General features: G+C 42.3%; 1 protein-coding gene across 1 annotated transcript in view; it reads left to right on the top strand.

Annotated features, from left to right (window-relative positions):
* The window catches only part of uacab (uveal autoantigen with coiled-coil domains and ankyrin repeats b), a 44131-nt gene extending 24133 nt beyond the window's left edge, over positions 1 to 19998 (top strand). Inside the window, 18 exon segments of the mRNA XM_071915700.2 lie at positions 3899 to 3987; positions 4180 to 4244; positions 5792 to 5849; positions 7487 to 7557; positions 7776 to 7882; positions 8857 to 9038; positions 9321 to 9358; positions 10079 to 10135; positions 10386 to 10493; positions 11080 to 11112; positions 11290 to 11382; positions 11710 to 11740; positions 11859 to 11908; positions 12364 to 14532; positions 14535 to 15083; positions 15547 to 15699; positions 16632 to 16697; positions 17715 to 19998. Of these exon segments, the coding sequence (XP_071771801.2) occupies positions 3899 to 3987; positions 4180 to 4244; positions 5792 to 5849; positions 7487 to 7557; positions 7776 to 7882; positions 8857 to 9038; positions 9321 to 9358; positions 10079 to 10135; positions 10386 to 10493; positions 11080 to 11112; positions 11290 to 11382; positions 11710 to 11740; positions 11859 to 11908; positions 12364 to 14532; positions 14535 to 15083; positions 15547 to 15699; positions 16632 to 16697; positions 17715 to 17786 (3991 nt within the window). The 3' untranslated portion in view covers positions 17787 to 19998.
* The last annotated feature ends 2228 nt before the right edge of the window (positions 19999 to 22226 follow it).

The following is a 22226-nucleotide window of genomic DNA, read 5'->3' as shown; positions in this document are numbered from 1 at the left end:
AGACCCCTGCTGAACCCCAGTTTCAGAACACTCCCTTCATCCAATAGCCCTACATATGGATCCCATTACAGTTGTGTCTCATTATGTGTCCATATTTATTTGCAGAAATTCCTCTTTTAGTGTTGATCTGCCTCTGGAGGTCAGTGTAGGAGTTGGGAGTTGGTATAAAGAACATTTGTGGTCACTCATGTCTTGACCACTTTGGCCTGGAGCTGTTTATATAGTGACCACACAGGAAATGACTCCCTGCAAATACAGATCTGACCCACTGTAGTGTTTTAACATGAAGTGATCCAGTTAGGCCCAGCTGCAGGCTATTATCAGGGTCACTTGACATGTTGAAGTACCATGTTTCATATGGGAGGATTCTTCAGTGTGAGCCGTGGATTCATTTTGAGAGTTGAGTTTTGTGGCTTTGCAAAGAGTTGGATATCCACCCTCCATAAGGTTTGATTGAAGAATGTGAAGAGTGAAGGGAAGGATGGGATATGGAGGAGCGGTAGGTGTGGAAAAAATAGGTTGGGATTTAAACCCAGTCTAAAATATGCACTGGGAATGCTGTGATGTTGCAAACTGGAACATCCAAGGCCACAATTTTTCAGGTATCTCTTATAGACCTATATTTATTTTGGTCTCACTAATGAACATACCATGATGGCCACCACCTTGGAATAGGATAAAATGTCTCTGTGTAAAAAAAGATCAACCGTTTGATCACCTTGAGCTCTATGTAAAACAAAAAAAAAAGCTGCTATGTCTGACTTGTTTTCTTCCGTGCAGGTAAATTTAACCAGATTCCAACACCAGCATTTTAGGTAGCCAGGCCCCCTCACTTTAATCCTAGATATGTGAAGAAGTTATGGGTCTGTGATCTGTGTTTCAGGTTTATTTTGACCTAGGCTTTGTTACAACGTCCAGATATGGAGCACCAGATTCCAGAAGCCAGAGTGCTGAGTATTTTCAGCAGTGTGTGAAATTCTCTCATGGCACCATTGAACAGACAAATGATTGTGCACACGTGTACACATAAATAAACACAAACAAACAAACAGACACTCTGAAAAATATATAGTCTCATAATAAAATAAGGTGCAGCCTCACCATTCAATGTTCACTTGTCATCTTCACTGTTCTGGCTCAGGGCAAATAAACCCAAATTATTTTATTATGCATTCATCAACATGTGAACTTATCTTAACACATAGGGAAGGAGGTAATTCTTTTGCCAAGTCTAGTCAAAACAAAAGTAAACCACTATACTGACTCAGCAAGTCCTCATATAGTCCAGCGGGCCACACACAGACCAACATGTGTCTGGCATTCTGGCCTCTGCTAAAGCCAGCAAAGGATGGTAGAATGATGGTCCCTTATAATCACGGCCCACTGTGGGGAAACTAATTACAAACTGTTATCCCTGAATGTATAATTTGGTGTGCCCTGGATTAGCCTCACCATGTTCAACTAATGAATTCAGCACTAAACTCTATCGAGATTTCCAGCTGAGTAAACACTTATTATTAGCTGGAGGCTAGCTAGGTAATCCCACCCACCACACATGCTCATTTGCCGTTGTGATAGCTGACAAGGGCTTAGCAGCACAAGGAAGCCACATGACAACACACCACTTGAGACACTTACTCACATGGTCCTGCATCATGAAACTATGACACTGACTAAAGATAATACTGCGCGCCCATTGTTTGTCAGGATTAGCAGTGATGAAGTTTCTGCTTAACTGTCTTTTAGAATGACAATAACAAGCAGTGAGTTCTACTGTTGGGTCTATGTGAGGTTGAGCCTGATCTTGTGACAGATATTGAAGTTTTGACTATTGCATTTTGTTAAGGTTAAGATTATAGTTTATAGGTAAAGAAAATGTTGACGTCATTGTGGAGGAAGAAAAATAACTATAAAGTGCATGTTATGGTCAGATGGTCAGTTACATGTGCCAAACTGATGTCAATACTTATCAGTTTTAGTACCAGGCAGTATTTGATGAAACTGCATGGGTACCTTGACTGTGGTGCTTTTAGAGAGACACATTATCATTCATGGCTCAGCTACCACCATATACTTTCTGGTTTACTCTCTCTGTGCACTCTCTAATAATAGCAGTCATATCCTGTAGACTGTCAACCTGAAAGCCGCCCAAGGAGCAGGTGCCAAGATAAAATGACATAGCTGAATGTGGTCTCTTCAACCCAGACTCATCGCTCTCTCACAAGTTCTCAATGTTACAATGTGATTTGTAAGGCTGTATTAATGTATACCTAAGCTTTAATGTGCATTTGCCATTTTTTTGGTTTCAGAACTTAGGTTAGCAACCTTAGCTTTGTAGGTATGTATGCATATGGGCTTTGTATCTTAGTGGATTTTAGTCTCCTCCCTTCTCCCTTACAACGATTCAGATAAAAAAGCTGTATTGTGATTTGCATTATGAAAGTCATAATGCAAATGTGATTGCACGTGTTTTTCAATCTCAAAAGTCTTTGTAGCAGTTAGTGCCATTATGTCATTCACTCACTGTGTCGTGACTTTGTTCCTATTAATCACACAAAGTCATGAGGAAATCCACTGTCCCGATTAATCTTTGCAGCTTTTTATTTTTTGTTTAGAAGCATTCCTCCAGTAACCTTCTGGAAAATCCCATGGCCCATTAACAATTGTGCTTGGTGAGTCACATCACTTATCCCCCAAATTGGATAGCTCTAGTAGCTTCCTGCCCGCTGTCTGCCCTGGGAGGTCAAGGCCCTCCACTACTCCCAAGAGAACCAGCATCTCCTGGCCATCAACACGGCTTTTAATACCCTCGCCAGTGTTGAGGTGACAGCCTAGCTGTCTCCTCGGCAGATACCTCAGGGTTAGTGCATAAACAGGTTCCTGCGGCTTGATGGGTGACACACTAAGATTGGTTTACAGACAAGTGTTTTGCAGACCTTTGGGCTAGAGGCAGCAGTGCTGCTATGGGTCAAATCAGCGAAAGGGAAAAGGACTGTTGCCAATCAAAGAAGTTATGGTTAAAGACCTGTTAGCATACAGGCGCTTAAGTATGTGCTATAGGAAGCTGCTAAATGGAGTAGTGTTTTGATAAAGGAATACATTGACTTAATGGCAAATTAATAATGAATGAGATTAATAATTGATAATGAATAAAGTAAGCATTTTGGTCTACAAGGTTGCCAATATTTATGTTGTTGAATACCGTGCAGACTAATACTTTATTTGGTGCATGGTCAAGCTTGCTTTGCATAATTTAAAAAGCACTCTAGCACACTAAATACTGAACACAGATGTGAAATTGCCACCAATATTATTCATTGTACAATAGCAAGTTGCTCCTTGAGCTTAACTGACAAAATGTCAACAGATTCACCTTCCATCCAGACAGAAAGTACTGAGAGAGAGGGAAAGTGAGAGGTGAGAGAGATGGGCAGAGACAAGCTGAGCAAAGTAGTACTATTTGTGTAACCCTGTGTGCAGGTAGTATATCATTTTCTTTATTGTGTTTAGCATCTGATAGCCTCATTCCACTTGGATACCATCTTCACCTTTGCATAGCGGGGCCAATATGAAAACACTGTGCTCAAGTACCTCTTGGACTGCCTTGGAGTAGTTACAGACTCTAAGGTTTCTGCTTATATGCTTCCAGAATGCTGATCGTGCTGATAGCAAGAAGCCAGGCATCAATTTACAGTCCTTCTCTTGTCCTTAAATTTCACCCTCGCCCCCCTTCTTCTTACACCCTATCACTTTTTCACTTGCCCTTCTCTACTTCTCGCTGTCTACTCTCCGCTGTCTCCCTCAGTCTCACGCTCTCCATCTCGTTCAGCCTCTACTCATGACCTGTCCATCTTTACTCTCCTCTCACACTTTCTCCATCTCTCTTCCTGCCTTCCAGGTTTCATCTGGCTGCAACGAGAGGACACCTGGACTGTCTCAATCTCATCCTGGGACACAGTGTTGACGTCACAGCAACTGATGCCACTGGTGAGTTAGACAGTAAACACATTTGGATAAAAAGTCTGTCTAAATAGTGGCCATTATAATTAAGTGATGCAGGCTGAGTGAAAAAAGTAATTTGATGATAATAATACACAGTGGCATTTGCTTGTACAAGTACATGTACCGGTAATTGTGAATGTACCTAATTTTCTTATTGCTGCATTTATTGGCTTTTAGGCAAAAATGCTCTTCATCTGGCTTCGAGAAATGGACAGTCTCTGTGTGTGCAGAAGCTCCTGCAGGTAAAGTGCAGTTGCCTACCCAGTGTATCTATAACACCATTTGCACCTGAATGACATTTAGTCCTGTGATGAACCATAGTGCAGAAAAAGAACATTGTTTATGAGTTTGTTCTTTGGTCTTTGGTTTTTAGGAATCACACACTTTTTTCCACTGTTTCTGATGTTCGTGTGATGTATGTGTACTCTACTGTGTGTGTGTGTGTGTGTGTGTGTGTGTGTGTGTGTGTGTGTGTGTGTGTGTGTGTGTGTGTGTGTGTGTGTGTGTGTGTGTGTTCCACAGAGCAGATATCTAACCACTGGACAGTCAGGGCAGTTTGCCTTTCAGCTCCTTTAAATAAGCCTTACCAAGTGGCTCTGGCAGCCAAGCCCACCGACTTATCGGTCAACAGTAGGCCCTGTTGAGTCACCATGCCCCGCTGGAGGATTTATGTGTTTACAATGAGAGGGCTATCTCCACTACATTGTGCCCTCATAGCGTTTTAGCCATCCTCTCACCCCCAACTCTGGTATGGCAGTGATCTAATGGAGGTGGTGCTGTCGGTGGGGGGTTGTCGGTGGTGTTGACAAGCCTTCCCTCCCGCAAACCTGCCGTCCATTCTTGGTGCCGTCATCGCGCCGGAGATAGCAGCTGGACGCCAAACCCCCACCCCCCGACTGCCGCCACCATCTCCCTCTGTCAACCCAAACCCTCGAGGTATAGGATTTCCCCCCTCTATGCTCTGCAGTCAGCGCCCAGTGCCTCTCCACCCCTCCTGCTCTCCTTGTCATTTGAGCGTGCTGCTCGTTTTTGGACCTTGTTGCTAGAGAGAGTTGGGTTTTTATAGTGGGGCCTGAGCTAGCTTGCTGGCAAGCTCACCCAGCAACATAAGGCCCCTGTTAGCATTGAGTCCTCAAAGCTTTCATAACAGGCCCTCATCGCCACAGTGGTAAAGCCATTGGTGTCTGACTGGCTGTGTAGAGAGGGATATCACAAGTGTATCAGCATAGCAGCCTAATATGACCTGCCTGTTGTTGCTTTTCAGGTTCACAGCCACGCCGACCACTGAAATTAAATCATTTTACACATTTTGCTCCACAATTATGATAGAAGTGAACCACAATCAATAAAAGCAATGAAGCCTTACATATTTTCAAATTATTCTCATAATTACCTCCGCCAAGGAGGTAATGTTTTCGCCTGCGCCTGTGTGTTTGTCCGTCTGCCCGTCTGTCTGTTAGCAGGATATCTTAAAAAGTTGGGCACAAAATTTGCACAAAACTTGGTATGAAGGTTGGTTATGGGCCAAGGAAGAACTGATAAACTTTTCATGTTGATTGGCCAAAAGGGGGTGTAGTTTTGGGCGTGGCATATCACCAAAAGGTGGTTGTCACACATGGCGGAGGTCTGTGCTCTACTGAGCACATTTTCTAGTTAGTGTTTAGAAAAGCACTGTAGATTGAGGTTCTTGGACGCACTTTGTCGACCTATCTGTCTTTCAGCACCAGTGAAATGATTATCCCATTTGACTTTGCTTAGTTGTGCCAACCTGTGCTGTGTTGTCTTTCAGCACAATTGTCCCGTTGGCAATGTGGACCTGCAGGGGAGGACAGCTCTACATGATGCTGGTGAGAACACTCTCCTCTCCTCTCCTCTCCTCTTCTCTGCCTCTTGCGCAGTTTATAGTTTAGTTCTCTTCTCTTCAGTCTCTCATCTAACAAACCTCCCCATGCAGTCCTCAAAATACGATAACCAACCCAAGAGTCTCTTCTCAGTGTCAGTGCACTCTTTCAATTGCACGCCCTGACAAGCCACTGCTGCTGTACTGTGTGATTTGTCATTGACACTTTACAGCAGGGGTTCTCAACCTTTTCTACTTCAAGGCCCACCTATTCATACTTGTAACGGGCCAGGGCCCATTTAAAAAAAAAAAAGATCCCAAATTATTTTGGCTAATCTATTCTATTCTAATAATCTAATCTAATAATCTATTCTAAGTGTATTAATGAACTACAACAACACCACTCCCTGATACAGGCGGGAGCCCTCGAATTAAATAAATACAATAAAAACAAACAGGTTCTTTAAAATTGTATGGGTGTGCCAGAAGCCAACATAAAACCATAAAAGCAGGGCATTCTCAGTCAAAAGGGATTTATTATACAAAAGTGGAGTAAAATTTATTATACAAAAGTGGAGTACAAAAAGAACTAATGATTCAATAATTGCCACAGCAAACAAGGAAGTAACCTGTCTTTAGGCCTACTCAACAAGTTACTCAACCAAGCATAATTCAAAAGAGTCGGGACCCCCGACAACAGATGTCAGTGTTTCCCACAGGCTGAAAATTTACTTTCTTTAGGGTTAATGACTTTAAATTGTCTTTACATTGTGTCCAACGGAACCCAACTGGCAGAATATGCAATGAAGTCTCTGCACTGCACTCATGTTAACTTTCTGAGCGTTGAGCAGCATTAGAATTGTCAGATTGAAAAGTATCAAGTTACTCTTTACCGTTACAACACATGCGAGTTCGGAGAAATTGTGGAATTTTATATTTTTTTACGAACGTTTTCAGAACGGGAGACGGACTATCAGGTTGAGTACAGAGCTACTGCATCGCCAAATGACAGACATGAAGTGATGCGCACATTAGACGCATTACAGAGCAATTTAGATCAATTTCTATACATTGATTAACTGTTTATGTTGTGCCGGCCGTGCCGATGTTGTGGCGCTGCCACAGTTTATGTATTGGAAACAATGGCACGACAATCTACTGGTTTATTTAAGACTAAGAGCGTATCTACGTGGTCAGGGATGAGTCCAGTGCGCAGCCTGGTGACAGTCAGTCCATCCGCTGAAACACACGCAAAAAGTGAGCTTCAACTTGAAAACATTTCGCGGCCCACTAGCGGGCACTCATGGCCCACACATGGGCCGCGGCCCAGTGGTTGAGAAACACCGCTTTACAGGATGATATATGGTGACACCAGCTGTGTTTAAATCCAGATGTTCACATACGCTGTGAAGCTATTCTTGGACACATTCCCTGACACGTGACCTATCTAAACCAATAATTCCAGCGTAATAATGAGAAACACTGTCAAACAATGGTGAAATGACCTTTTTATGATTATATTTTCTGCTTTTCTTTCTCTTATTTGAACCTAGATCCATACCAGTTCATGAGTTAATGTGCATGAGGTTTCCAATGGTAAATGGGATGAAATGACTACAGTAGTTTGTACTCCTTTCTCCACAGTCATGGCAGGCTGCTCCTCCAGCGTGAAACTCCTCTGCGACAGTGGGACTTCTGTGAATGCCAGTGATTTTGTGAGAATTGATTTCAGTTCATTTCACACAATGCATATTAATGGTCTTTTTAGAGATTTTGTCATTTCTTCACATTCATATGTAGTTGTGATTGTGGGAAAAAATCCACATCAATGGTAGTGATGAACTGCATGTCATGTCACTTGGAGCAAGACAAAAAGATATTTTCTGAATCTTATCTTGGTGCACTTGAATGAGCGTCTGTGCATGTTCTCTAGGATGGGAGGACACCTCTGGTGCTGGCAACCCAGATGTGCCATCCACGCATCTGTCAACTGCTGCTGGAGCGAGGGGCCGACATCACCATCCGTGACAAACAAAACAAGTAAGGAAACATCACTTATTATGTTGTATGTATGAGGTAGGGGTGCCAGACTTCCAGTTCCAAAAAAACGGGTATATATGAATTTGTCTTTGTTGCTTTACTTAGAAAAGGCTACTTTTGATGAAATTGGTAGATAGCTTTGGCCAATCACTGCTATTGGCGATTACCTTGCAGCATCAGGCGTGAACAGCAAAACACAGAGAAAAATGTCCTGCTCTATCTATAAAATTTATTAGAAATACCAACCAACTTCTGACAGGACGTTTACCTTGTTTCCCTTGAAAAGGGGCTATAAACCATTTAAAAACTGGAAAACCAGGTGCAAAACTCAGCAACTGGCGACAATAGAGTACAGAGAGAATGAGTGTACGAGGAAGTGAATATGTTTTAGTGTTTGCTTCAAGAATTATAATCATGCTTTTGAGGCAGAGTGAGTCAGACATGCCATTTTCACATAGATGGTTTCACAATGTGGGCAGCATATTACCATAGCCAAAACAGCGTGGAAAAACACATAATAATAATAAACTCTATTTATGTTGCACTTTGCTGAACAACCGTTAAAAAATGTTTTACAGAACAAACAAGATAAAATGAATATAAACCACAAGAGTAGGTAAAAAAAAAAAAAGGAAATCGACAGATTAGAATAAAAATGAAAAAGGACACATACAAAATTCCAGCAGGGATGAAACAGTACCTAAAAATGAACATTATAAAAAGGCTTTTCTGTTTTTCCTGTAATGTGCATGAGAAGTGATTTAAAAGATGATATTGATCTGGCTAACCTGAGCTCCTCCGGCAGGGAGTTTAATACTGCATTTCCTTTAATATGTGGTATTGAGTCTGCATCCCAACTGGCTTAAGACTGACCTGTACTTTTTTTGTGCCTACTTGTGTATGCCTGTGTGTGTTCATGTGTGTGTGTTCATGTTCATGTACTTCACTTGTGTGTCTTTGTGTGCCCCCCTCAGGACGGCTCTGATTCTGGGCTGTGAGTATGGCTGTAAGGATGCAGTGGAAGTGCTGCTGAGGAGCGGGGCCGACGTGACGGCAGTCGACAGCTTCAGCCACGACCCTTATCACTACGCCCGCCTCAACAAGAACCAGGAGCTTGTTGCCATGGTCAAAAGCTACCTCGACAAAGCCAACAGAGGTCAGATGGCAACACATTACCTTAGTGGCTAGAGATTGAACATAAAAGAATAATTTAACATTTAAACATGCTCTCTTTTTTAAATATGTTTTTACTATCCAGCCTTGATTTTCATGATAATTAGTAATTCTTTGAAGACTCTGTATATTTGCACTTGTGTGTTGTTGTCCTTGAACCAAATGTTTCATATACTACCTTTTCTGTAAAGATACCTGTATTTTTCCAACTAATGAAGGAAAGATCAAATCTGAACTTCATTGTTCATAATTTTCTTTGTCACAGAGAAAGAGGCTGCCAAGCTGGAACAGAGGAAGCGACAGGTAACCCAGCAGCATCCGCTTTATTGGCTAGCATCATCCATAAAACCTGACCACAAATGCCAAATCCTCTCTTAACCTATAGTGAAGAGCATCTCACCACCATTCTCCATACTGCTTTATATTTTAGAGGACCTCCATTTATACATGTAGCATGATGGGAATAGCAATGAACTGACATTTGGACAGCCACTTTTTCGCAATCCCTTTGTTGAAAAGGTGATGCTGCTCACAGACGTTAGGTGACATGTCAAAGCTATTTGACAGAAATGGTTCAGATAAATGCCTTAATTCTGGAGGTCACTGAATATATAAACCCCTCCTATCAGTACGCTTCCTTTCCAGTGTTGTGTTGTTACACTTTCTGCTTGAAAGCATAGACATGAGTTGAGTTTTCACCACTGACAATCAGTTTTGCACATATTGAAGCCTGTGTTCCTAGAGGTTGATTTACATATTAAGCGTTGTTGTGAATAGACCCTGAATATTCTGTATTTTTTTCCATATTGTTCCCCATTTCAAACCATTTTGCATGGCTTGGTGTTTTTATTGTAGAGTCTCTTCATTTTTTAGAGCCTGCAAGGGGCTCACTGTTTGCCACTCAGTTGCACATGACTGCCATCTAGCGATTATTAGTGAGAATTGTCCATAGACTTTCATAGCTATGGCAATTTTACATGTCTCCAAAAGGTGATAATAAAAGAGAACCTCTTCTTTCTTCAGCAGTCAGTGGAGAGGTCAGAGGCAGCTGAGGCTAACATAAGGGATCAGATCATACACGTAAGTACAATTTCGACCTCCCAATCCCACACACACACACACACATGGTTTTTCCAATCACCGACTCGGAAGCACGTCTCATGGCGCTCCATGAGTTTGCTTGAATTCACTGCACTCATAGTCCAAATCAGTTCTGTCAATCAAGACATGCACACACATCTGATAATTTGACTTTAATGAGTTTAACTTTGTAAGATTTATAGTTTTGTGTTTATGTGTGTGTGTTTGTTTGTGTGTTTGTTTGTTTTAGGACCTGGAGAGGCAGAACGAGAGCCAGCAGGAGAGTCTGAGGCAGTTCCACCAGGAGCAGAGGGCACTGCTAGACAAAGTCAACATGCTGCAACAACAGCTCACACAGGTAAACAATACAGCACCACAGCAAGAGCTGGACATAACACAGGTCCAATCAAACCTGCCGTGCGGTAGTTAGGCATACTTCTATTTTACCACTGTCTTTTTTTAGTCGCTGCACACAGTGTACGTGAAAAGTACATAACATTATTGTGGGTGCTTTTGGTGATTGTTTAGTGATGTTAAGGTTGATTTAGGGAATATATAATCATTTTCTAACCACTTGTGTTTTTGAAATTTCATTTAGAGTATATTTTTTCCCCCAAATGTTTTTACAATCTGAGCAGGCTTTTAATAAAGGTTGCTTATGTAAAAGATGCAAGAATTTACTTGCTATATTCACTTGCTATATATTAATGCTATATTCAATGAGCATATGTATATACTCAGTATTAGTTGCCAGAAATATTTCCATCCCAGTGTATTGTGTTCATAACAATATAATATGTAGCATCGCCAGGGGAACTGAGTGAGATGATAAATGAGGTGCTCTCACAAAAAGGCAGAAAAATATACAGTGCACATTTGTGAAACATCATCTATTATTAATCCTTCCATTGATTGTAGACTTTGATCTTTTTGTTCCTCTCCAGGAAAAGACAACTGTGGAAGACATTCACAAAGAGGTAAGGAAAAAAAAGCAACTGCTTGAAACCATTCTTTTTGAAGCCCTTACTTGTTAAGTGATTGTGTGTATTTGTTAGTGTATACATTATTTATTTATATATGTTAGAAAATGTCTGGATAGGCAATTGCTCTACCTTGTCTGACATATGCAATTGCTCTTCTTTTTATTGAATCAGAAGGAACAGTTGAAGCTCTTACTCTCTGCCAAAGACAGAGAGGAAGCGGCACGAGGCCCGGAGACTGTCAAGGTCCAGCTCCGCACAACCATGGTCAGTGACCTTAAAAATATCTCACTACTACTCTTGTTACTCTTGTTACTCATGTTTTTAATTTTAATTCAAACTTCATACATTCATAGATGCTTCTCAGGAAGTTTCATTGTGTTGGATTTCTGTAAAATAGGAATATAAGTGTGTAGCCCATGTCTGAATACCAACAACTTTCTCATGAACCTCTGGTCGTATCTGAAAAACCTACGCACATAACTGAAGTCAGCAAATCGGAGTGTATTTTTACATGAATGTGAGTTAAGCTCAAGAGATACAGATCTAAAGGTTTTACTAATGTAATGTGCATGAATCTCCATGTGTTTACAGGGGGACTACTCTGGACAATCTGTAATCAAAGGTGGGCTTTGTTCAGTCTCTTATTTAATTTTAAACAAATTTGGATGCCATATCTTGAATTTCACCCACAGAGAGTGAATAGGTCTAACGGTATGCTTTGTACTTTGTGTCTTTTGCAGGAAAAGAGAACATTTTGGTTAAGCAATCTCACAGCTTGGATTCTACTCAGGTAAGCTTCGCTCTGTGAAACACTATTATATGGGTTGCAGATGCCTACGGCACGCTGTTGCTGTAAGTGTTAGCCGTTGCAGTCTGGCCAGTCTGTGTCAGCGGCGGTGGGCTTATAGCAGCAACTCTCAAACAAATAAGCTGCTGAAATTCCCATCTGAAAATATTTTCTCTCTACCCCTCAGTAAAAGAGAGATTTATAATATCTGAACTTCATCAGCCATAGGAAAGAAACAGTCTGTGCAGAAAAATTTAGTCTGAAATAAAGCTGAGATGACCTTACAGGACTTTTGTGAAAGAATTACAAAACAAGAGATAGATATTCTGTCATCTCAAATGCAATGATTGGTTTTCCGTGATTTTTTTTTTTTGTATTCTCTCTATAACATGTTTAAAACTTGTCAGCACCTTTTGTGTGTATTTCTATATGTGTTTTTTTTTCTTTATTCTCTGTAGATTCTCCAGAATCCCGGTACGTCGCGTTCCCTGTCCAGACCTCTAGAGCTGAGTCAGCCCAAGGACCTAACTGGTGACTTAGATGCGCTCCGACATGAACTAGAGGCAGTGAGGAGAAAGCAGCAGGCGGCCGAGGATGAGACTGCACGGCTTCAATCTGCCCTGAACCGCAAGAATCGGGACTGCCAAGAACTGGTCCAGAGCCGAGACACCATCCAGAAACAGGCTGACCAGCAGGTTCAAGAACTAGAAGATGCTCTGGGAGACGTCCAGAAGAGGATGCTTGATTCTGAGTGCAAGGTCAAGCAGCTGCAAGCCCATGTGGTCGCAGTGAAGGAACACTTAGGAGGTCAGGCTGCTGAAGAACTCCGTGCCCAACTCCAGGATGTGAAGACCAAGTATGAAGGAGCTTCAGCCGAAGTGGGTCGTGTCCGCAACCGCCTCAAACAAAGTGAGAAGGCCTTGGAAGAGTACAAGAGCAGTGAGGGCCAGTTAGCAGCTGAGGCAGAAAGGCTAGGTCAGGAGCTGGGAGCTCTGACTGCAGAAAGAGATGAACTAGCAGAAGCCCTGTTAGAAATGGAAACCCAGTTGAAGGAGGGCCAGGCTAAACATGGCAACGTGGTACCAGCTGAGAAGTTTGACAACATGAAAAACCTGCTGACCAATGCAGTTGATGAGAAGGAACGGCAACTCGCTGAGCTGAGGGAAGACTATGATCGTGTGCTAGAGGAGGTAGCAGAGCTCCATCGGGAACTAGACAATCAATCATCCCAGGGAGGAATAGGGGCAATGTCTGCTGAGGAACAACATAGGATAAGAGCGGCTCTTGAGGAGCAAAACGCCTCGTTGAAAAGGAAGCTGGCTGATGTGACTGCCAAAAGCCAAGCACTGATTCATGAGGTCGAAGATAGCGAGGAAGAGAGGGAGATACTACGGGAGCAGCTGGATGAGCTCAACAGCAGGATCGAGGTGGACTTTGTACCCATCAAGGACCATGAGGAAACGAGTAGGAACATGGTAAAGGCCATGGAGGAGCTGGAGGACAAGCTGGTGGAAGCCAGTGAACGGTATGGCAAAGCAGAGGGACAAGTCCAGCAGCTTCAAACTGAGAGGGCCTCGCTACATGAGAACATCACCAGTCTCCAAAGCGCCCATGTAAAACACCAGTGTGAAATGGACTCCATATTGTCTCAAAATGCTGACCTGGTGAAGGAGCTGGAACTTTTGCAGAAGAGGTGTAAAGACGGAGAGAGAGAGTTTGTACAACTGTCCGCACAGAGCGAGTCTCTGAAACAGAGCATGGAGGGAGAGTATGTGCCCAGGCAGCAGCACGAGCAAGTGAAGATGGAGCTGTGTGCTACTTTGGAGAGTGTCAAGGCTGAGATGTTTAAGTTGGAGACCAAGGAAAAAGAAAGTGTGGAAGAGTTGAGGAATGTGAAAGACGGAAGTGATAAGTTGAAAGAAAAGTTGGAAAAAGTTATGTTGGAGATGAAAAAGGACTATGTAAGCCAAAAAGACCACAAAGCAATCACGGACAAGTTGAGTGCCACTGTGGTTGAGGCAGAGAGCAGAGCAAAAGAAGTGTCAGCGATGTATGTGCTAGCTCAGGACGAAACGGTAAAGCTTACCCAAGAATTGGAGGCCCAGACGAAAGAACTCGATACCATACAGGAGGCTATCCAGTCCAAGTTTATCCCACTGACAGCCATTGAGGAAAGAGAAAACTCTTACAATGCCAAATTGAAGGACTTGACAGACAAGCTGTTGGAAATGGAAGAGAAGTACAATAAAGAGAAGTCCATGGGAGAGCGCAGCAAACAGGAGAAAGAGAAACTAAAAGTTGAGATGGAGTCTGTTCAGCAAAGACTAGAAACTGCCTTTGTTACCAGTGAAAACCACAAGGAAGTGGAGGAGGACTACAAGGGCAAAATTGAGGAATTGACTCTGAAGTTGGTCAACCTAGAGCAGCAGTACAAGGAAGTGACCATTCAGAAGGCTGAACTTGAAGAGCAGAATGCCCTCTGCAACACTGAGATTCAGAACCTCCAGGAACGTCTGAAATCAGAATTGACACGGGTACAAAAGTACGAGACTGAACTTAAAACCCTCCAAGATGCCATTCATCAAGCCCAGGCTGAGTGCAAGAAGGCAAAGGAGGCTCAGCGTGAGGAGCTCAGCGTGAGGAGGCCCAGAGGGTTTGTGCCTTGGAGAAGGAGCTCCAGGGACGCCATGGGGATCAGGCCGCCCTGCTGCAACAACATGCCCAGGCCGAGGAAACCCTGGAGGCTGAAGTGGCTAAGCTCCGACTGGCACTCCGCGAAGAGGAGGAGAGTAATGCCCAGAGGGCTGAAGATGTATCTGCCCTGCAGTCTGAGCTCCTCCAGGCCACCCAGGCTCTTGAGGAGCTTCGCAATAAGGAAGACCAAATGAACCAGCTGAAGAAGGAGAAGCAGCAGCTGGAGGAGGAGGTCGTCAACCTGAGCAACAAGGTCTTGAGTTTAGCAGAACAGTGCAAGGAGCTCCATCGGGAGTCAGCCCAGGCAAGGGAGGGTGAGGACAGGGCCAGAGCAGAGATGGAGACTGTCCAGGAGAAAGGCCATGCCATCGAGAGAGAAATTAGGGAGCTGAAGGAGAGGTATGACGAGTCGCTCAGCACCATTGGTGATCTTCAGAGGAGGATTCAGACTTCGGCTGAGCAGACTGAAGTCAAAGACAAGAAGGTAGTAAACATTTATGGCATTATATTTGAATTATTAACTGATTTAGCTGTGCTCAGTAACAAAAAACATGGTTAGATGTATTGTTATTTAGACTATTTTTGGTACAGGCAATCTGTATGTTTGTTTTAGCTAAATGAACAAATAGGTATTGTTTCAAAATGAGATATCTGCCATTGAAAAGTACTGAAATATATCTATTTTATTGTTTTTAAAAATGAGTAGGGTACTTTGAGTAAATTATTTCTCAGAATGTATCCATGTACTGGGTATATGAAGATTTGGAAAGAAAATAGGGTTCTTTTCATCAGTTTCTTTCATCATAGCTTTAAATTTCTTATTGTGTGTGGTTGATGAAACAATGAAATGTGTGTATTCACATTAATGTTAACAGCTGTGTGTGTGTGTGTGTGTGTGTGTGTGTGTGTGTGTGTGTGTGTGTGTGTGTGTGTGGTTGTGTGCTCAGATCACGGAGTTGCTGACAGACGTTGAGCGACTGAAGCAGGCACTGAACGGTCTGTCCCAGCTGGCATACGCAGGCAACGCGCCCAATAAGAGACAGACGCAGCACATTGACACACTCCAAGCCCAGATCAAGAGCCTACAGCAACAGCTGGCTGTGAGTGGACACATATTACATACCCATTATTATAAGATCTAGTGTAGGAACACATGGACTCTTATATGTGCACATTTTGCTATATTCAGTTAGTTTTATGGCACAGTAAACTTCTGTAATTTGCTGAACTTTGTCTGTTTTTCCATTAGTGATTGACTGAGTGAGTGATTGAAAAACCCAGGGAGCCAATCATTAAATAAGCTCTGCATTTACATGCATTTACACAGTTTTCACAGTTACCTTAGCAACGTATTGCCCTGATAATAATCCTGCCCATCTACTCACATTAGTCTTTGTGAGGAGAACCTTGCATTGCATTTCCATAAATATATGATGGGTATTCTGGGCACTTGGCTCATCAGCTTGTTTACTGCAGAACTGAACAAAACAGTTGGAGATGTGCCTGATGTATAATGGTGACCTCACCATGTGACCCTCCTCTTCTACTTGGAAACTAGAGAAGAAATGAAGGCATCAACATCTCCATCATTGTAGTTGGGTCTTGCCAGAATCTAGATGAAACGAAAACGATGTCTCACAACTATCAGCAAACATCATTACTCAAACTTAGAATGGAATGCACGTCTTGGTCTGCACCAAGATTAAAAACTGGCCTCTGCTCCTTTGTATGAGATATTGGCCATCTTCAGGAAAAATATGGGTGCTATTTTTGTCCCGGAATTTAGGTGTAGCTGCAAGATATGTAATAATGTGGAGCCAGAATGAGTCCATTCAATACCTGTGCCGCGTCAGCATAGCATTCATAGTGTTGGCCAATACTGATGAAGACACTGAAGCAATAACCTCTGTCTCTGTCTCTTCTCCCTGTCTCTCTTTCTGTCCCCCCCCCCCCCCATCTTTCTCTCTTTACCTGTCTCTCTCCGTCTCCCTGTCTTTCTCTCTCTCTGCCTCCCTCTCTCTTCCTCTATAAGGATGCTGAGAGGCAACACAGGGAGGTAGTTTCAATTTATCGAACTCATCTTCTCAGTGCAGCGCAGGTAAGTTTATCTCATGCCCATGAATGACCTTGTCTAAAATAATTCAGTTTCTCTTTATACTTATTTTTTTCATTACCTCATTGGAGTGTTAACAACAACAATCCCCACCTTTTATAGTGTACTTATCAAAGCAGTGTTACAAAGTATTTTACAAAATAAATCAAAAAATGTAAGCAATATATAAAAATATGAAACATGACCACGTAAATTAATTATGTATTAAGTACTGTGTGTGTGTGTGTGTGTGTGTGTGTGTGTGTGTGCGTGTGTGTGCACACGTGTGAGTGAGGGACCAAGGGTGGGGGACGGATATGAAGGATGGGGGAGGGCTAAGATTATGTTGGCTAGCCATCACACCAACGTACTAACAAAATCTACACTACCAGTCAAGAGTTGGGATACATGCATTTTTCTTTCTTTTTACTATTTTTCACATTTTAGAATAATAGTAAAGACATCAAAACTATAAAATAACATAAATGGAATTATGCAGTGACCAAAAAAGTGTCAAACAAATCAAAACTATCTTATATTTTAGATTCTTTAAAGTAGCCACCCTTTGCCTTGATGGAAAGGCAAAGGCTTTGGAAATAAATTTATACATAGGCATCAACTTCACTATTTGTATTTGTCTAAAAATCAAATTTCAAGCATTTAAGCATAAGCCTTTAGATCAAAGTGGCTTTAAGATAATGAAACACATAGTACATTCAATCAGGTGTGTCCAAACTTTTAACTGGTAGTGTATATAAAAGCGTGATACTACATAACATGCTAAATACAAAGGGACAAATGCACAGCAGCCTGTAGGAACTGATGCGCAGCATGATATGTCAACAGTATGTTAATAGCACTATAGCATTAGGGGTAAGTAATTCACAAGAATGAAGTGTTTTTTCGTAGAGAGCAAAAACTGCTGAAGACACCACAGCCAGCCGCCCGCAAGTGGGCTTATACTGAGAAATATGGGACAAATGGATTAACTAGAGCCCATTGTTGTGTGTGTTTCCCTCCCAGGGCCACATGGATGAGGATGTCCAAGCCGCCTTACTACAGATCATCCGCATGAGACAGGAGTTTGTGTGTTAAAGCATCCCCCAGCAAAACACAATGCTACCTGCTGACTCAAATCCACCATTCTCACATCCCCTGCTGCAGAGTACCCCTGCTGTGGCCCCTGTGGGTGCCTCAAGTGTGTGTGTGTGTGTGTGTGTGTGTGTGGTGTGTGTGAGTGTGTGTGTGGGAGGGTGTGTGCGTGGTGCATTAACAGGCTATTCTGTAATCCCCCGTATGTCTGGCTGTACATTGGTTTCTGTAGATCTACATCCATGTGTTATGGGTGGAAGTGAAAAACTGTACATTTTAGGTGTAGATGTGTTATTTCAACACAAGTAGATATACGACTCCATTCATGGAAAAAATACATTTGAATTACATCTATCCAAGATTTACTGTATCCAACTGACCAGAGGAATGTATGATTGCTCATTTCAAAAATCATTTTGACTTGATCAGCTACCTTTTTATGCAGGATCTTTCTTCAGTGTTAGATATGTGATATGTGAGATTCCATGCATTGCTGTCAAGTCTCACTAAGAAAATTATAAATGCAAATCTCTGCATGGCTATTAGGCACATTATTATAATGATTTACAGTCTGTGGGAGTTGTTCCAAATGTAGGTCCCTTTTTTAGATTCCCCACTCTCGAGATGCTCAGCTGAAATGTGAAATGGATGTGAATATATGCAAAGACCACTTTTCACATTCCCACCTGATGGTCAGCTCTCATATGTCTCTTTGTCTTCTACAAGGTTGCCATGTCTGGGAGAATTTAGCCTCACTTGATCATTTCAGTCTCCAACACACAAGCTACCTACTTATTCAATTTCTGAGTCAAGACTCAACTCGTTTTGGGGCATTGGGCACAGTTATCATCTTCTGGAGGTCCAAACTAGCTTGCGTGTTTTCACTGTAATCCAAATACCAAAGACTTAAAGGGTCAGTTCACCCAAATTTAAAAACTACTCCTTGGCATAGCAATACAGCAGTCTAACTAAATTATTATTTCTTTTTTTATAATAATAATTCATAAACATTTTCAAGAGTAGGTAGATTTGGGGGAGCTGTCCCTTAAGTTCCTCACACAGTATGGTGAAAATGAGACTGTACATGGGGTTATGCTGGATTTGAGTCATGGGGTGTTTGGTGAATAGAAATCCCTTTGCTGTGTCCTACAGTTTGCAGTGGCGCGTCGTCCTTTTGTTGAAACCAGAGTGTCCTCTAGTGGCGAGACTTGGCAGGCCAAGTTGATAGATATTAACAAGTCTGGCTCAGGGGTAGGCAGTTGTTGTTCTTGGAAGCCAAAATATCTGTATGCTTGTACTTGGAAATTTATAATTGATGTATTACTCTCATTTGGTTTCTCTTGGTATACCATAGAGGACTCTGCTCAGATTCATTAAAAAGCATCAGGAATGCTCAGATAGTCAGAGGTATATGAAACAGCTTTACATTGTTCAGCATAAATGCACAGGGTGTTTATCTTGATCTGTTACTATCTGCAGCATTGCAGAAGTTTTACTTTAAAGACAACGCTTTGAGCTAAACCATAACCTTATATAACCTACTATGGGAAGCAGAGAACTTTGTAGCCGCTACTCTCTTAGAACGAGAGCTGCAAACCCCTGAGCCAGCTCTTTGTGACTTTTCATGGTTTATTGTGGTGGTGTTGTGATTGTCGAGCAAGTCTCTTGTGCCTTTACACTGATATATTTTTTCATAGCTTTGTACTACTTTAATTACTATACACTATGTGACGATTCTGATGATATTCAGCAGGTCTGGAGTAGAACGGCACAAAACACTTGTTCAGGGTAACATTTACTGTAGGATGCCATTTGATACGAATGGAACAGATCCCTTTATTTATGCGGATAGGCCACACTTAAGGATTAACTATTTGAAGCACTCCTGCAATGTCTTTACCTTCTAGCTAACATGCCTTAACAAGTAAGATTTCTTGCTATGTGTTCTGATATTTTGGCCAAATGCTCAGTTTACCACAAAAGATAGCTCAAACTATATATTAAACAATTTGTTATCTAGAAGTTTTGGAATAAAATTATTTTTCTTCATTTTGGATATTTCTAAATGTCTTCTCTCTCTCCCAATAACATAAATTAACTTAAATCCAGTAAGTAAAGTAATCCAGTAAATAAATCTATACCAATCTGTTTAAATTGGTTGTGTTCTTTAGCAATGATATTTGTGTTTGTGAATTAGTAATGCAAAATCAATAAAAGTGCCTAACATAGAAAACTACATTTTTGTTCAGTGTATTTTCTTATAGCTTCAGTAAAGAAAGCAGTTCTGGTGATGAAATGATACAATAAACATAGAGTTTTTTATATCAACAGTCATATGTGTGCTTTTATAGCGCTTACTTCTCTCACTCTTGCTTCTCTGGTGGGAACAGCACAGTTCATGTGGTTTCACTTTAAGTACAATCAACCCAGGAATGAGAGTGAGTGCCTCTTTGGCACACACTGCTCACTTTTATCTTTGAGCCTGTGCCTCTATTGATTTGTCTGTTGCTTTTTTCTCCTCACAAGATTTATTTTTCATTAAAGCTCTTTGTAACGGGATGCTGACATGTTTCCCTCAAGACCGAGGTCTAGGCTATTTTAGTTGCTTATCTTATTGCAGACGAATTCATGACATGCCCAGTCGTCGAGTACAGGAGAATTTTCCCTTTAAAAAGTAAAAAGCAATGTGGTTGAATTGGCATTTGCTTTTATTATAACAAACATACTTAAACTAACAAAAAAAAATGATCAGTATATCCTGCCCCCATAGCACAATGCTAAGAATGACTCAAGCATTTATTGAGAGCTTATTCATACCATCTTCTGTACACACACACATACACACACACACACATAGCATGCATGCACCCTCTAATTGATACAAGACTTGCCCTGGGTTTGATTGCTTTAAGAAAAGCCCACTGGTTTCAAGTGGCAGCCCTCCCTCCTCTCTACTCCTTCCTTGGTTTTATGATGCTGTTATTTGCGGTCTGTACTGAATAAGCTGTTCTCAGCAATGATGGCAAATACAATTCAATCTGTTGGTAGATCTTTCTTTAATCTCATTTCCAGGGTCCTAATCAGTCCCATATATCCACTTGCGGCCATTTGGTTAACCATTTTAACCCCTTACCTGCCCCCTGAGGAACCCAGCTCTCTCAAATCCATCATCTCAAGAAGGATCAGAGACTATAATTATGCTGGAATAAGTCTCTCCCCCTCCCCCTGCCTCCCATGCCTCTTGTACAAAAGCACGAGTCGTAAAACAGTTTGGGGAAGGTGGCTATATACACAGCAGATACATGCCCACTTCTCTTCCCCCCCCACCTCCCCTCCTCTGAACTGTCATGAAAACTGTTAGGTCACACAGCAGTCTGCTCCCTCGAAGGCTCCTCCTCTCTCCTCTGACCCGCAGGAGCACTGTTGCACATTGTTAGCCGTACTGCAACTCCATGGGCTCTCCTCATGCCGCGCAACATTTGCGACAACTTTTTGTTCTGATTACTCCAGACTTGGAATCTTTCTCTCAGCCTCTTCACTTAATTTGTCACCCTTTCTTTGTCTTGTAATTTTCTCTGCCGGTGTGATTATCCCCACCTGTCCTCCCACGCATCTACCATTATTTCTCCTCTATTTTCCTTCCTTTCCACTGTTCTGTCTTTCTCTCTGCCTCTCCTCCTCGCTGGTTAATTCCTCAGGTCAGGTCGGTCAAGAGGTCTTTGCCATCTTTGTTTCCCCCGGTGTGATTGCTAACCATTTCTCTGTCACTAATAGGCCATTACTCAGGCGGGCCGGCCAGCCAACCAGCGTGTGAGGCTGCAGTGGGGGCAGCGAACACGAGGCCAGGGGCCCCTCTCTTTTCATTAGTCCCTTGAGGAATTGGACTACTCTTGGCCCCGGGCCGAGACAGGCTAGGGCCCCTTTAATGTTTTTGCGGAGTTCCAAAACACTTTGTTGCCTCAATAAAGTTCATTTATGGGATAATAAGGCTCTGGAGGACACATGGTGCTGATTTGAGTTGGATGGTTTCAGCATGGCTCACATTCCCAATTCAGCTCTCTGTCTCTGCCCTTTCTCCATCTCTTTCTTTCATTTCATCTTGTTTCTTTTTCTTTCTCCTCTTCTCACCTTTCTTTTGCTCCCCGCCTCATGCCCCATTCCTCTGTCTCCCCCATCATTTATTATTCCTCGTTCTAACACTTTGGCGGTGTAACTGTCTGATCCTGGGTTGACCTGGGATTTGCACACCTGGGAATGAGTAGCAGAGAGGGGGCAGGAGGCCCTCTCATTTCCCAGGATTTATTCCAGAGCTTTGGGGAAGGGTGGTGGGGGTAGATGAGGGAAGAGGCGATCAGAGGAATGAAAACCCCAGAGCCCAAACCCTGGCAAAAGGATCAAGCTTTACGTGCCAGGACTACACCAGAGCTGCGCTCAATTGAGTGC

The sequence above is a fragment of the Centroberyx gerrardi genome, chromosome 1 (assembly GCF_048128805.1).
Source record: "Centroberyx gerrardi isolate f3 chromosome 1, fCenGer3.hap1.cur.20231027, whole genome shotgun sequence".
In the NCBI taxonomy this organism is placed as follows: domain Eukaryota; kingdom Metazoa; phylum Chordata; class Actinopteri; order Beryciformes; family Berycidae; genus Centroberyx; species Centroberyx gerrardi.
Note: the sequence above shows the minus strand (reverse complement) of the source record. Positions and strands in the feature narration are given on the sequence as shown.